Below are 16,329 nucleotides of genomic sequence, written 5' to 3'. Positions count from 1 at the left end.
ATATACTACAACTAACTCAATAATGTCCATCAAGTATCAGAAAGCTGGAATCTCAAATTGCACATTTCAGAAAGTTAGAATGTCAAATTGAATATTATTATTATATAAATATTAGTGATATACAATAAAATGGTGCAGATTGATTCCAGTTAAAGTGAAATTGGTAAATGGGTTGACTTAGGAGATACTGGTATTGTGGTTTGAATCAAGAGTGAGCTTTTGAAGTGTCTCCCAGTTATTCCCCACTTACAAAGCTTTGTTTATCATCATGAGTGGTCTGAGAATTTGCACAGGCCTCTCTGGGATGAAGTTAAAATAAACGTGCAGGGTGAACCCAGCACCTTTAGCAATAAATGGGGTTCAGTGCACGGGACTTGACCAGAGCTTGTCCAGAGGAGAACCATTTGGGGCCTGTGGGTCCAGCACAAGATGTTTCACCATGCAGAGCTACTTCCTTGGCCATGAAGATCACCTTTACTGTTCAAATCATTTTACTTAGAATACAGCTACTTGTGCACAAAAAGCAAGTTAATTAGATGCAACCTCAGTATTCCCTGGAAATTACTGCCTTTAGAAGCTGGGAACATTTAAAATGTTGTTTCACTTCTTCAGAAGGGTTTTATTGTCAGACTAAGTGCTTGATGATGCAATGTTTATAAGTTTAAAATGGACTTTTCCTTTTCTGCTCAAACAAAAATACAGAATAAATAATCATAAGATCACAGGATAATGCAGGTTGGAAAGGACCTCAGGAACTCTCTAATCCAGCCTCCTACTCAAAGCAGGGTCAGAGGTGACATTAGACTAGTTTGCTCAGAGCCTTTTCTTCTGGGAATCATGGTATATCGACATAGTTATTAAGTTTATTGAGTATTTAATGGGTATATTTTATCAAAATGTCATGTTCAGAAAACTGTAAAAGAAGTTATATTTATAAATTTTATCGTTAATGTGATCATATCATTGCAAGAAGGAGTCAATGTACTAACAAAGAGAAATTAACTCATAACTGTGGCGGAAAATAGCTTAACTCTGTATTGATTTCTGTGTGTATTGATTTCCAGGGCTTCACCTACCCTCCTCATGTTGGCTTATCCATTGGCACAGCAGCTGACCCTCTGTTCGTCCTTATGGAGGTGCATTATGACAATCCATCATTCACAGAAGGTTTGTAGCCTCACATGCTTTACAACATGCCAGACTGGAAAATGTACTACACACAAGTGCTCATCCCTGCACTGCCTGGCAAACAGAGCAAATAAAATCTGAGGGTTATTTTTTCCTGATCAATAGATCCTGGTTCACAGTGTTTTTCTCACTGCCCTTGAATTTTTTTTTGGTAGTGTTTTTTTAGGTAAACATCTACCTGAACTGTGGGCAGTTTCTGAAGTATAGACTCAGGTTCCTAGACCATCCACTTGGTAAAATCAGTTTATCTTAAAAGATAAACTTTTGATTTATAACAATGTTTTAAAATTGTTCTCCCTGAATTTAATTTATATTTAGAAGAAGTAAAAGGAAGAATCCAAGGAAATCCAAGAATCTCAGGAAAATCAGGGGAACTTTGAAGATACCTTTGGGAAACATACTTTTTTGTTCTGAAAGAGAAGTTTATTAACCTACTGTATCTGAGAATATTGTGGTGGTTGCTATATATGAACTGAGTAAAATCCAATGCAGCATAGTATACTGGCCTTTCTTTACACCCCCATGTGTTAAAATAAAATTTGCTAAGTGGGCTATGGCATTCTGCCTTACTGTTGTTTTCCATCTTTATCTTTTAAATTATCTTTTTTTTTTTTTTATTTAGTGACAAACTCTTCTTTCAGTGTGTGGGATACAATAAACTTCATTTGCATCCTTGATATTGTATGCTTTTTCATCAAGTGTGGCATGAAAGCCCAAGAAGTCACATGCTGAAAAACTGTGTCTGATTTAGTTGTGTCCCTAAATCCATCATTTTGTTTTAATTGACTGTGCTGTATGATACTGTTGGTTCAGCTGAAGTAACACATATGAAAAACTGGAAATCAGTAATGTTTTGTTTCCTTTTAAGCAATAGGAACAATTTTGCCTTGCTGTGACAGTCCCAAAAGACCTGGGAAAATTCAGACAGAGTAGGCAGAGCAGAGTGTTTGTGATCCAGGTCATGTTTCCAGGTCTCCTCCTCCCTGGCAAAGTACACAGTGTGAGATTGTGCCAGGAGTGCAAGAGAGTAGACCTGGGTGCTCCATCTGCTTCAGGTGGGGACAAATGAGTTCTATAACAGCAAACCTGCCACTGGGTCACCTTCATTTGTGTGTTTTGGCACCTGTGTTTTCCCAGTTTGGGTCTTGTGGTGAAAGGCTGCACTGTTTGCTTCGCCTCGTGACCTGGGGTAATGTTTTTCTAAGTGACTCAGATTGGCTCTTGGCTCACAGTTAGGAGGAGTTCAAACATTATTTTAGTTTAACGTGGATGGGTTTCACTGTTTTTGGTTTTGTAGTCCTTAACATCCACTTGTCATTTGAAAGGTGGCCTCTTTTGAGATTGTTTATCAAAAACTCGGACATACCAGAGTTGTCATACATAAGAGTGTCTGACATTTAGACGTTAACAACGTCTAACAATTCCTGAAGCAGAAATACCACAAAGGAAAAATTCAAGTTGATGAGGTTGTACAAATAGCTCCAGGAAGGGAATGAGTATGGGTTCCCAAATGCTAAAGTTGGGATGTTGTGGGACACGAGATATCACCTTACATGTGACTCATATGTTGCAGAAGGTCCCATGGCTGATTACCATTCTTAATTGGCTATGCACAGTTCATATCCTTTGTTCCTTAATAATTACATGCACTACTCCATCTTAGGTATTTTAGTGACTGGGTAACAGTCTCTGCTCTGTCCCTCTGCCATTTGCTTATCTTAAAATAGACTGCTGATATCATATTGATGTAAAATTTGGCTTCAGGCACTGCTATGTCTGTTTTGTTTTTCAGAAGACTAATATAGGTCACTAGGAAGCATCTTACCTTCTCTGAGATTCTTGATTTGCTTTTGTGCATTTCTCATTTTCAAAATTGAAATTATTTCAGTTAATATTCAAAAATACAAAGAAATGAACAGATAAACTAATGGAATGCAGTTCCTGTGCAAACACAAATTGATAGTTTTTTGTGTACATCTTGACTAATAAAAATGACTAATAGCAGACAAGTATTCTAAGCATTTAGATAATTAAGGCAACATAAATTATTGATAGATGCACAAACAAACACATATGGCTAAACATATGTCAGTGAACAAAATAGGTTTGTATTATTTTGACACAGCCTCCAAACAACAGGCTTTGGTTCTTTAAACTAATTTTTGAAATCAAGTCCTTGTGTCAGAGCAACATTAAATTAGTTTGTCATTCTCTTGTCTGCTTCACTCAAGGTGGGGGTATTTTCTACAAACCTGCAATTTATTAAGGCAATTTTCATGTTTCATTGGTGCTCTCTTAATTGCAGAGATGGTAAAAGGGATGTATTTTTTCATCTCAGGTAGGCTGTAATGTAACAGGCAATCCAAAGCAAAAGGTAAATATATTTAATGGTAGGACCCAAGATGAAGAAACAGCTAAAATTCTCAACTAGAAGACAACACATGACTAGAAAATCTTAAAGAGAAAAAAAAAAAACACTTCCTGCATATGGTTTCACTAATTTCCATGTTACTGAGGTTGATTCCTTGATTTTCATGTAGAAAACTTGTGACATATCATGAAAAATTTGAAGCTTTGGTTGGTTTGGTTTTTGGGGTTTTTTTTCCCTTTAAAAACCTGATTTTTAGCCATGGCTAACTGTGTTCTTTTGTTGCAGGCTTGACAGATAACTCTGGTTTGAGGCTAATTTATACTCCAGTTTTAAGGAAATACGATGCTGGGGTTATTGAAGCTGGTCTTTGGGTCAGCCTCTTCCACAATATCCCACCGGGCATGCCTGAATTTGTGTCAGAGGGTCACTGCACACTGGAATGTCTGGAAGAGGTATGTCCCCTTGTCTGTATCTACTGATTTTCATTCATGGAAATAATTGAATGAGTCCCTTGAACTTCTTGGGTAGATTGATAGTTATAGTTAAAAGATGTGAGCAAAAGCATCTGGTGGTACATGTTGTCTTCCAAAATGTTGTCTTTTTGAACTGGATACTTGGCATGCTCACTACTGAGGCTGCTTTACTTATTTCAGTAATAATGGATGACACAGGGCTTGCAATGTTTTAATTTTGTGTTCAATATGTAAGCATACACTGCTTTCCACGGCAAAGCTATTAATAACTTGGGATAGCTAGCCCAGAAAAAAAAAAGTTGAGGCTAATTCAGACCTGGGCATGTGCAAAAGGCTTCTAATGATGAAGTGGAAGTCTGAAAGGTATTCTTACGCCAACCACAGAAACTGAAGACCTGAACAGGTTTTACATTTATTAAGTACTTGGTTTCATTAAGATAACTTAAATATCTCTGCAGGTAATGGAAGTATTGTCTAAAATCTTTGGTGACTGTATAATAGAAGATTCTCATATACTTTGTCATTTATAGAGAATGGTCGAATTAATAACATGGTTTACAATGAAGGCCGAATTAGATACAATAAAGCAAATTTAAATTTGTCCTTGGTGGTGTTAAATGTTGTGTATTGTCCTGGCATTTTTCAGCCTTAAAACTCTTGAGTAATTCATTATCATGAGGTTTCTGACCCTAGGGCTCTTCTTGAAAGGTATTGTGATATCAGATTTTTTCGACCTTGAGCTCTGAACAAGAATTAAAGTTGAGCATATTTAACACAAAGTTTAGATCAGTAGATCTCAGCTAGAATGGGAGTGATGTCAGATTTGTGTCAATATGGAAAAGTTAATTTGCAAATGTTTCTGACCTGGAAAAAAGTTTTAGATGTAAACTTACAGTACTTCACTACCAGTTCACTTAAAGGTGGAAAGTAGATGTTACAACTACAGCCTCTCAATTTAAAGTGCATCTCTTGGCATAATTCATAACTGCATAGAAATTCTGTTTCACAGTAAACATCCATATTCATTAGTATCAGTCATTAGCACCAAAATAACGTGCAGGTTTTAATATAATTCCTGTGAAAGTCTTAAAACTATTGGGAATTATTTGCAGTCCAGTTGATTTTCATTTAAAAAATGTGTGTGTTAGGAGTAAAAATATGTTTTTGTTCTAAAAAATAATCATAGAAAAAACCCTAGCCGTTTTTGTCCATAAACCCTGAATTTCATTTACAGTTTTGGTCTCGCTCCAGACTGCATTTTTCAGTAAACTGAGTGAATTCAGAACACACTAATGAATGTATTTTCACTGTTTGTAGGTGTCATTACATTGCTTTGCCTTTGGGAGCACTGATGGTGTTGGTTTCTCTTGGTCAGGCTCTAGGTGCTGAGAGACCTGCTGGGATCCAAGTGTTTGCGGTGCTTCTCCACGCTCACCTTGCTGGCAGAGCTATCAGGATGCGCCACTTCCGCAACGGCGAGGAGCAGAAGCTGCTGGCTTACGATGACGAGTTTGACTTCAACTTCCAGGAGTTTCAGTACCTGGAAGAGGAAAGAACCATCTTGCCAGTACGACACTCCTAATTATTTTCCTGAAAGTGTTTTAAGAGATTGGTGCCTAACGTTTTCTCACCTTTAGGATTAAATTTGCTGCAGAATTTCTTAGCGTAGCATCACAGAATTCTTGGATGTTCTGGTAATTTTTTCACTTATCACAGAGTCACTAATGCATTAAAGGTTCAGTGTCTCAGGAGTGTCCACATGAGTCACCACAGAACTGGCTTAGTTCACCAAATCAAGCTATGCTTTGGGTATATTTGATAACCATAATAACTTGATTTGACCTTTACTATCACAAATGTTTGAACAAAGCAGATTAGAAAATCCCTTGTGTGCCTGGCTGTACCATCTTTATGCATCCAGAAAGATGAATAATGGAAATGCCTCCATATGGCTTTACAGAGCTGTGGGACCACGTAGCATATCTTCAGTATTTGCACACAGCAAGTATCCAGCCTTACAAACATGTTTAAAAATCAGCCAAGTCTTCTGTTTGTTTCACAGTTTTTGTTGTTGGGAGTAAAACTCCATGCTCATGTTCCACCTGATGTTTCACGAGTGAACAAAACCCTTTGAAAGAAGAAATCATACAATTCTATCTACTGTATTCCTGAAAATAATTCAACATGTAGAAATATTCCAATTCCAATTATATTATAAAGCAGTAGCTATGCATAGGTATTGCATGAAAAGAGTCTGTAATTTTTTTTGTGTGTCACTCAGTTAAAAACTATTCACTTTTTTTTGTTTTGTTTTGTTTTTTTGGTTTTTTGGGATTTTTTGGGGTTTTTTTTTTTCCTCACAGTATCTTTTTTAAGTTTTGACATGATGACAGAAATTTTAATGCTGCAAAGTCTGTGTGATCCAGATCTGGCCAGCAGAGCAGCCTGTGCTGGTGCATGTGAACAAGCATGTTATTAAATTGCCATATGCAAAATGTGAAAAAATTGAATTGAATTTGTTTACAATTGGAACCACTAGGGGAGAGGGATTTAAAAAGACCATTGAAATGACTGAACTTCAAGTATGGTCAGGAGCCCCATGGTTTAAACTTCAGGGGCTTCTCTTAAAGCCCCTTTCTCTCCTATGTCTCTTTACTCACACTGTGAGACTTTGATATTTGCACTTTAAAGACAAGAAGCTAAGATGCTAAATTTATAGTTTAATTTCTACAGCAAAACCTGGATGTTCAAGTGCAGAATTTACTCTTTGAAGTCAAATTGCGTGTAGTCTAGGGGCTTCAAAGACAAATGGGTGTTACCTCCTTCAGGAAAGAAGGTTGAAGGGTTTAGGAAGAGGGCTGGCAGAAGATGACAGGTTTGCAGAGAAATCCTGTAATATTTTTCAGAAAATCCATGCAATTATAGCAAAAGGCTTCTTAAAATTCAAGAACATAAGGGAATAGACAACAGAAAAACTATAAAAGGTATTTGTTAGTAGTAGCAACTTGACAAAAAAGCCAGCTCAAGTAGAAGATGGAATCCTTTCTCTGAAGAGAACCATTTTTATGCCTTTCATTGTTTTCATCTCATGCAAAACTATCAGTGTAGCTTTACATACATCCTCTAGTGTAATTCAGAGAACAGTTTAATCAATTAACTAATAGTATGATTTTCCATATAAGTTCTTGTTATTCTCTCTTTGTATAAGCTCTCCCAAGAGTGTATCATTCTTTAAGCTTGTGGAGTCCAAGTTATTTGTTTTCTTCACATAGCAGCACTCTCTTTTCCATTTGGAAGCAGCAGATCTAGTCTCCCAGAAGGAAAAAAAATTAGTGAATGTTATCCAGTCTATAAGATACAAGAGCCAGAGACCTCAGTGATGGGAAAAGCATATTCCCACTGGAAGCAGTGACAGTGTGCCAGTTCACTCTGCTTCAGAAACCTCTGTCTGCATTTGACTCACGTGAGGCTGATGCACCTCCTTCTAGCAGTCTGGAGCACAGATTGTGCTAGCCTTGATCTGGAGAAACAGCCTGTAGGAAAGGAGAAATTCTCAGCCTTTGAAGGGTGATCTGGTTATTTTTAGGGAAGTATAAAGTTTGATAAGGGTAGATGTTGGTACAAAAAAACCCCATTTGATTATCATGGTGATTTTCAGATTTGTACTTGATTAGGTACAGGGAGTGAAAGTATTACAGAATAGTAGATCAGTTTGTCAAGACACCAAAAAGTTCATTGTATGTGCTTGAGAAGGTAAGTATTCAGCCTTTCCCATACATATCTGTCAATGTAGTGAAGTCTTTGCCTGCCACTCCTCTACTCCCAGGCTTGGCAGAGATACAGTTGTTTTTGTGATGTGGAAAGCCTTCTTTTCCTCATTTGCCAAATATTTCTGTTGAGGTTAGCAGTGTAAATTAGCCTGGGTAAAGTAGCACTGGATGAGTTTTGGAGCAAGAATCATTTGTATACATTGTCTTCTGTATAATTTTCTGGAAAATTGGATGATAACTGAGTACCTTCATTGCTACTTTAAAAGGAATCCAGACAACACTCTTAATAAGACTCTGTTTAAATCCATGGAGGATCCTTGAGGATTTGGGATAATAATAATGCTAAGTGCCAAGGCTTTAACGTATGGCAATTACCTAATACTTCACTGTTTGAAAAAGTCATATCCCCTGCTCTGATATTCATTTCATAAGTGGTTGCTGTCATCTGTGGTTACCTGAAGTTAGTGTTGATAAACTTCAGAACTGTGAACTTCCTAAATTTTGTATTTCAGGGGGATAATTTGGTCACAGAATGCCACTACAGTACTGTGGACCGAATTCGCATGACATGGGTAAGCAATATTTTGGTGGATCAAAATAAGTACACAGATACTATTGGGGCCTAAAACCTTTTTCATTGAACACTGTTTTAAAAAAGTGAATTTACTTGCTGATGCCTGTGTGTACATAAGTATTTATTGTCCTTCCTTTCATAAATTCTTAGGTTTTAAAGTCATCTGAACTATTGTGATCTTAGTCTGATCTCTTGCATAAGGCATTCATATGACTAGTTTATAAAAATAAGTAGGTCAGCTCATAAAAATCCTTAGAAGTCAAACTTTTCAAGTATAAGGAGTGCTTTCTTCACGACATGTATTAACATGCAAATTCTGCATACTCTAGTGAATTATTTTTATGAACTTGTTACGCATTTTTCCCTGGAGTTGTAACTGCCAGTTCTTATGTATTGATTTTTAGATAAGCTGTGACCAGGATGTTTCTCAATCTTTAGTTTTGTGCCTAACATGGAATCCAGGCACATTGAAGGTCCTTTGGGTTTGGAGGAGGGGTTGAGAAACCACCCTTCCCTACAGAGTGTGTCTGGCTCTGGTTTGGCACACGGCAGTGCAAAGTCTCCCAGAAGCAGCTGGAAAGGGTAACAGAGGCCAGGCACTGGGCAATGCAGTCATTGGGCTTTGGAGGTGAAGTAAATTTGGTTACTCGGACATGGGCTGGACTGTGCCAGTTGGCCAGGAACACACAGAGTGATGCCAAACCCACTATGTCTATGGGAGGGAAATAGCTGCCTGAGCCAGGGTCTTGTTCCACTTCCTGGGGAGTGGCTGGATCCAGACCTCTGGGAAGTGAGACCTGAGGAGTGTCTGTTTTGCAAGGAAGAACTGTTCCTGGCATCCAGAGAGCAAAGGGATACTTCTCCCTGAATCATGGTTTGCATGTAGGCACATGCAGTAGTTATTTAATGAAAAGCAAAAGAGCAACAACGAAGGCTTTTGAGCTTCTGTCCTGTTTTCCTGTGTGGTGACCACACTAACTCTTGGCTCATGTGTTTTGTTTTCTCCATTCCTGTTTCTGTGGTTCTGTGACACTTATGGAACTGTTCCCACCCAGGATTTAGGAACATGCAGTTTATAATCTTGTCCATGTTTACCAAGATTAATTTTAAGTTAGTTGTTTGTTCTCAATAGAAGATTGTTTAAAAGTCTCTTTCTTCTGTTAGCTAGAAATGCTATTCGAATTACTGATTTTATAATGCATGCTCATTTTTTCTTGAGTCAACATTATCTGTTAAAATAATTCTTTTTTTTCTTGCTCATAATTGGCATATGTACTTACAACCTGAGTTCATATAGATTCATATTCCATTCCAGCTTCCATTTCACTAGGCAAAGCTCACTTGAGTTGTAATTGAACAGATTAATTATCCTACAAGGTTTTTTGTTCTTTGTCTGTACCACTTTTCTGAAACATGGTAAATCTAAGTACCTCAGGGCAAACTGAAAGCCAACCTGAACTTCTCAGTACACTTCAATATAATATGATCCTTATTTTATTTTCAGTTGTTCTTTCTGATGTCTTTTAATTTAGAACCTATGGATTAATTATGTAATAACCTCTTGCTACTTGATAACTTAATGTACAAGATAAACTTGTGGGATTGGGCCGCCTGATACATGTTTCATTAGCACATAAATGCTAATCATTGATTTAGTCTGTGAGATTCCAGAGCTACCCTGATTAAAGAAAAATCCCATTTTCAGGGTGGTCTGAGCACCAGGAATGAAATGTGCCTGTCATACCTGCTCTATTACCCGAGAATCAACCTCACCCGCTGTGCGAGTATTCCTGACATAATGGAGCAGCTCCAGTTCATTGGTGTTAAGGAAATCTATAGACCAGTCAGGTATGTAAAATGTTTATGAATATGTGCAGCACCTCTGTTTCTGTCTGTTGGATTCCTGGATCATTTTTATATGGCTTTTCTTTCTTTCTGGTAGAAAGAAAAGAAACATGGTCACTCATGCTGCTTTTTTGGTCAATATGCTGTGCTGCTATTTCTCCTGCCAAGTTATTTTGCATCTTTTTTTCTTCTGATAGAAAAGCAGTTTCTTCTTTTAAGGAAGTAAATCTGTTCACTTTGTTTTGGGGGTTTTTTTAACACACACATCTGTAAAAAGGCTATATATCGATATTTTAAATCTATCCATTTATTAAAATATGTCATTGTTTCATATATAGAGAAATAATTTTGAAAAATTTGTTTGTGAGCATGGTTATTGTATTTCCCTGGTAGATTTGTTGACAGGAATTCTGGGAACAAAAATGTTTTCGTTAGAGTGCTTAAAATTAAAGCATCTCAACAGCAGATTGTAAACAGTGAGAACAGTCAAAAGTGGAGAGTTCCCACATGAATGAAATACAGAAAAAATCAAACAATAAAAAGTTGAATGTACATTTTGTGGTGAAAGGTGAATTATATTTGTATTGTTAGTTACAGTAAACTAAGGTAATAGTAAGATTTTAAAATCAAATGGATAGACTAATAGTGTGTCATGACAAATTTTAAAAGTTGTCTCTGCTTATACAGTTTATCTCAACAAACCATATAAAGCTATAATTGCAAAATAATTTGATGTACAGGCTTAGAAGTCTTAGTTCTGAAATTCATATTCAAGAAAGAAGAATTTGAAAGAAGTCACAGTGCAATCAATGTCTATATAATTTTCCACACTATTTCCATTTACAACCCCTTTTAATACAGGGAGAACAGAGTTTCTAAATTAGTCCTATCTAAAAGAGTCTTTCTGAGCTTAGAAAGAAAATATTCTAACAAATGTATGCTCTCTTGAGTGTTCATTCATGATAACTGTACTTAAGGAAAAAATGCACATTTGGCCTGGGGAAATAAAGATGTTCTGAATAGAGTAAGTATGCAGACTGTCTGCCACAAATGGAATAGTAATTAGAAGAGGAGATTATTAATGCCTCTAGTATTTATGACCTAATCCACAATTCTTGTTTCATTAAATTCTGTCAGCCTAAGGATATGTGAGCTGATCCTCATCTCTCTTGTGTCAGCCTAACACTAGAATTGCTTCACTGACTCTTCCAAAGTCTCTCTTGACTTACACACAAATGCAGACTGGGAGTAGGATCAAGACATTGTGGCTCACTTTAAAACATTTTTCCTCTGTCTGGTGGCACAGACAATGGTTTAAATCATGAGGAGCAGAGATGAAAGTGATTGGGCCACAGTAGTGGCCCAAGTACCAAAATACTTGGTCAAAATTACAGTCTCTAAGCCTAGATATTGAGTGGAGCAGAACTCTGGCATAGGCAATTTCCCCAATGCAAGTGGGAGACAGCCTACTGCAAGATAACACAGATCTGTCTAAAGTGTTCTGAAGAGAGAACTCATGCTCCAATCACACTATTAATTAGGTTACTTGATAGAGTTTTAGATACTTTTGTTCTTCCACTAGCTGTATTGACTTTGGGTTTGTAAAAGTTTGATCCCTCCATCATGTTCTTTCCATTCATCTCAGCAAAGTCAAACAAGGAGAAAGCAGAAACAATGAAAAATATATTATGTTCTGGTTTTTGATTTTTTTTAAAATTTTCCTTTGTTACTTTTTTTTAGCTTTCTTTCCTAAATAAAAGACATGAAATTTCATTCCTTCTCTTTCCACATTTTTGGCTTGTGGGAAATGAGGTTGTCCCCATTTGCTCATGGGAAGGATTCCCACATTTGCGCAGATAGATCTTTCAGAGCAGCACAGCAAGTCTCTAGACCACCCCTGGCCAAAACTGCCCTTACAGCCTGCTTGTAGGAATATGCCAACGGGAATGTCCACAACACCAGTTAATATCTGCTGCCAACCCATGCATAACAGAGCAATGCCTGTGCTAAGGCTCACTTTTGACCTGAGCTTGGCAGAACCATCTGAAAGCAGCTTTCTAAAGGCAAAGGTTTCTTGGCAATCTGGCCTGCTAAACTTAGGAGAGGGTGTGGCTTTATTTTGGTTTTGGTTTTTTTGGGTTTTTTTTGTTTTGGTTTGGTTTTTTTTTTTTTTGTTTTTTTTTTTTTTTTTTGAGAAATTTCAGCAGATCTGCTTTATATTGCCTGTGCATTCAGTTTGTAGATCAGAGAAGAGCAATGTAACTCTTGAAGTCCTTAATTTCTAAAAGCATCTTGCAGCAAGTACTAACCTGCTGGGAGCCTTTCATAAGTCTGTCAAAAACAATGCAACTGCATCAGTTTTCAGTAGAAGAGGACTTAGTTGAGAATGTGAGCTAGGCATAACATACAGAGTAGTAGTGCATTTATTTTTCTAAGTCGATTCTCCAAAAGTGTTCCTCATTCATTTCAACTTGGTAGTTTTCATCTATTTTTTAAAATCTAGATGTTTATTTTTCTTTAGGACTTGGCCTTTCATTATCAAGAGTCCCAAGCAATATAAAAACCTGTCTTTTATGGATGCAATGAACAAATTTAAATGGTCCAGATCAGAGGGTCTCTCCTATAATCAACTTGTGCTTAAACTACCTGTGAACGTGAGATGTTCAAAAACAGATAATGCGGAATGGTCGGTAAGTCTGTGTGTTGAAAAGGAGGCAACGATGCCATGAAACTAATTTGACTGACTGTGTTTCAATGCATGTGACTAAATATCTGATTATGTGTCTTCAAGATGTTTACACAGCTATATTTCATTTACATACAATAAAAAAAAAAAGAATGTTTTATCAGTGCTTTCACCTAACATGAGTTCTAGAAGCATTTAAAAATAATGGAAAATTTGGAGCTTTAATCAGCACTTGGGATCAGTAATAGGAGGATGGAGTCTTTCAGTGCATCTGGGACTGATCAGAGAGCATGTCCAGGTTAAGTGACCATGCCAGGAAACTGTTCTACCTTGGCTACCCCCATGGTCAGGGACTTACAATAGGGTCTTGCAAGAGATGATTCAAAATCCCTAAATAAGGTTTCCTCTCTGAGACACCTTATAGGGGAAGCTTATTGACTGTATAATGAAGCCTCAAGAATCTATCTTCTTAACTTGGGCATCTAGACAACCTAAAGTTGTATGAGTACTCTTCCAGTAAGTCTTGCTTTTTTAATGGTCCTAGAATTGCCTATAATATTGGGCCAGAAAAATAAAGCTGGATAGTCTGTTCCCGTTGTGCAACTTAGTAAGATTTTATCTTCCATGGTTTTACTTTCCCTATTGTCTTGATGAAAAAAACTGTACAATAAAATAATAATTCCCCAATATTATTTTATTTATTCTAAATATCTATTACTATTTTACCAGGACACTACTGAGAATAGTTGTCATGTTTAATGTTGATGTGTGTTTATAAAGAATGGTTAGTGCATGTAATATCATCCCTGAAATGGATACTTAAAAATATGTATTTCCCTTTGAACTCCTTTACAGATACCAAATTCAAGGCTCTTACTTTTTTGAGATTTTCTGCTCAGAATGAGAGACAGTTTCATTGTAAAGGCTTATTTCCTATTGTGATTTCGGTCGGGTGTAGCAGAGCTGCTATGAGATACTACTGATAAAGTACTTCCCAGGAGATGACTTCTGCCTCATTCTCCTCACCCTAGAAAATAGCCCATGCTTCCTCATAGTGTGTCAGACAGTCCTTTCTGTGTGATAGTCCCAGGTGGTGAAGAAACTGCTCCTCCTGCAGCAGTGTTCTTGGGCTTTTCCAACATAGGTCAGACTGTTCTGCCTATTGGATGTCAGAGGAATACTGTGTGCTATGAGTAATCAAAGAAGTTCTGTTTTTTCTAGTATTATTTTTCCCAACGTAGACCTCCTGTGAAAAGTAGTTGTCGACAGACAGTACGTGAGACTGTTCACCAGTTTTGGTTAAACTTCTTGACCTTTACAGCTGCTGGCTAGTAGCAGTTGCATAGCCACACTTTCGCTGATTATTTGTCAGAGGACAAGTTAAGATGATGAAAAGCACAGAAATTTTATCAAGAGAGGATAGGCTGAGGTTTTTTTAATGGTATACTTTCTGGAAAGTGCTGTTCCTCTTTATCTTGCAGGATGAAGGAACAATACTTACAACTTAATGAATGTAGTCAAAGAATGAGCTCACTGAAACTGGGAGATCTTAGCTCTTCCTTAATCATAGTTTCCTTTTTCAAATGACATGGGCATATTCTTCAAAGCTAAGATTAGGACTATTTCCTTTCCTTTCCCTTGTTAGTGATATTACACTTAAATAACCATCCTCATCAAAATCAGGAACAGATTTAACTTGAATTCCCAATCTCTCAGTTTTTACAAGACTGAAAAAAATTGTAGCAGAAAAAGTGAGTTGAAAATACCTTCATCCTCCTATACAGTTGGCCTCTATTTCAGTTTTAGTTTTGTGTTGTGTTTGCTAAGATTAAGTCAATATTCAGTTGGGGTTTCTTTCTACAGTACAGAATAGTGGCAACATTGATGAAATCCCCAAAGCAAGCATATGGTGTACAGGTGGGCATTCAAACTTTTCAAAATGTGCCCAGGAGCTTACTTTCTGCAGAGCTTATTTTCTGTAACATGTAGGGAGAAAATTTAGGAAAAACAAGCTGAGCAGTGTACACAAATGTCTCTAATTTCATATCAAAACAGTAGCAAAAATGTAGTTACATCAAATCTCATAAAATTGCACTGAGTTCTACGGGAAGAGTGAAAAATGCTCAGTATATAGCAATATGACACTGCTGTATGTGACCTTGCTTGAGCAGGGACATGGGACCAGGTGACCTACAGAGATCCCTACCAACCACAGCCATTCTGTGGTTCCATGGAAAAACGTGTACACAGTTTCAGCTGCTTTGTATGTGCAAGTGTGAGCCTTGCACACAGAAGTGAATGCATTCAAATACATCCTATATCCCCATGGCAGAGTGACACTGCCAACTTTTGTTTTTATTTGACAGGATGAAAACAACAACCAAACAACCCCACAAAGCAAAATAAGGTTATTCAAATCAACCAAAGTCTAACCTTGCTTTACTGGAGAGGGTGCCAGTGTGTATTGCTGCTCTCAAGCTGAGAACGTTGGATATGCACACTGGCTGATCATTTAGCATGCAGTATATTCATATTTTTACTGAGCTTGATGTTTCCACAGTGAGAATCACAACCCAAGTACAAAACTATTAATAGATTATCAGGCAAGCTGCCAATTATCTTGAGAGCAAAAAGAGTTTTCTAATCTTATGTGACAAAACTCTGATAATTTTTTATTATTTTAATTTCAGATCCAAGGCATGACAGCTTTACCTCCTGAAATAGAGCGACCATACAAGTCAGAGCCAGTAATATGCAGTTCGTCTTCCTGTTTAAGTTGCAGTTTATTCCCTACCCTATTGTGTATTGTATACATCACAGCCAGTACCATAGGAAACACTGGGCCCTCTGTATAATAATTTTTATTCATCTGTGTTCTGTATGCCATGCAAGTTCTGATGTGTTTGCACTGTTGCTATTGTAGATTTATTTTTTTACGTATTAATGAACTAAATTTGCTGGATCAAAACAAAATGTGTACATCCTCTGGAAACTTGGGGGGGTTTTGTTATCAATGTAAAATATATATTAAATGCAATAGGTACACTGACACATTGCATATTGAATTTTTTTCCTGTACCATTTTCCTATACTTTGTCCTGCCTCTTTCACATGATGCTTTCAAAGTCATTTATGTATATGGGTAAACTTAATAAACTAAAAGCAGCCTTAGGTAACCAGATTCAGCCTGGTCTGTGTTGTATTATTTTGCCTTGGTTCTTGATATGTGCAGTTAATGCAATTACTGCTGTATGGACAGGCCTTGCAGACTTATATCTGGCTGACATGTGCCATAAAGCTACAAGAAGGATTCATTCAGTGGGGACATTTCTGGGAGCAACACACTGGAAAACCATCTCAGTTCCTGAGACATGGGTGTTAAAGGGATGAAAACACAGGCAGAACCCCAAATCTCCCCATAG

General features: G+C 37.2%; 1 protein-coding gene across 1 annotated transcript in view; it reads left to right on the top strand.

Moving 5' to 3' along the window:
- Positions 1-15,956, top strand: part of MOXD1 (monooxygenase DBH like 1) — a 50,185-nt gene extending 34,229 nt beyond the window's left edge. Inside the window, exons 6-12 of the mRNA XM_063390027.1 lie at positions 1,065-1,167; positions 3,845-4,011; positions 5,408-5,599; positions 8,315-8,374; positions 10,082-10,224; positions 12,743-12,911; positions 15,598-15,956. Of these exons, the coding sequence (XP_063246097.1) occupies positions 1,065-1,167; positions 3,845-4,011; positions 5,408-5,599; positions 8,315-8,374; positions 10,082-10,224; positions 12,743-12,911; positions 15,598-15,762 (999 nt within the window). The 3' untranslated portion in view covers positions 15,763-15,956. The remainder of the gene's footprint in view (positions 1-1,064; positions 1,168-3,844; positions 4,012-5,407; positions 5,600-8,314; positions 8,375-10,081; positions 10,225-12,742; positions 12,912-15,597) is intronic.
- The last annotated feature ends 373 nt before the right edge of the window (positions 15,957-16,329 follow it).

This window comes from Prinia subflava, chromosome 2 (genome assembly GCF_021018805.1).
Source record: "Prinia subflava isolate CZ2003 ecotype Zambia chromosome 2, Cam_Psub_1.2, whole genome shotgun sequence".
In the NCBI taxonomy this organism is placed as follows: domain Eukaryota; kingdom Metazoa; phylum Chordata; class Aves; order Passeriformes; family Cisticolidae; genus Prinia; species Prinia subflava.
This window is presented reverse-complemented; position numbering and strand designations above follow the sequence as displayed.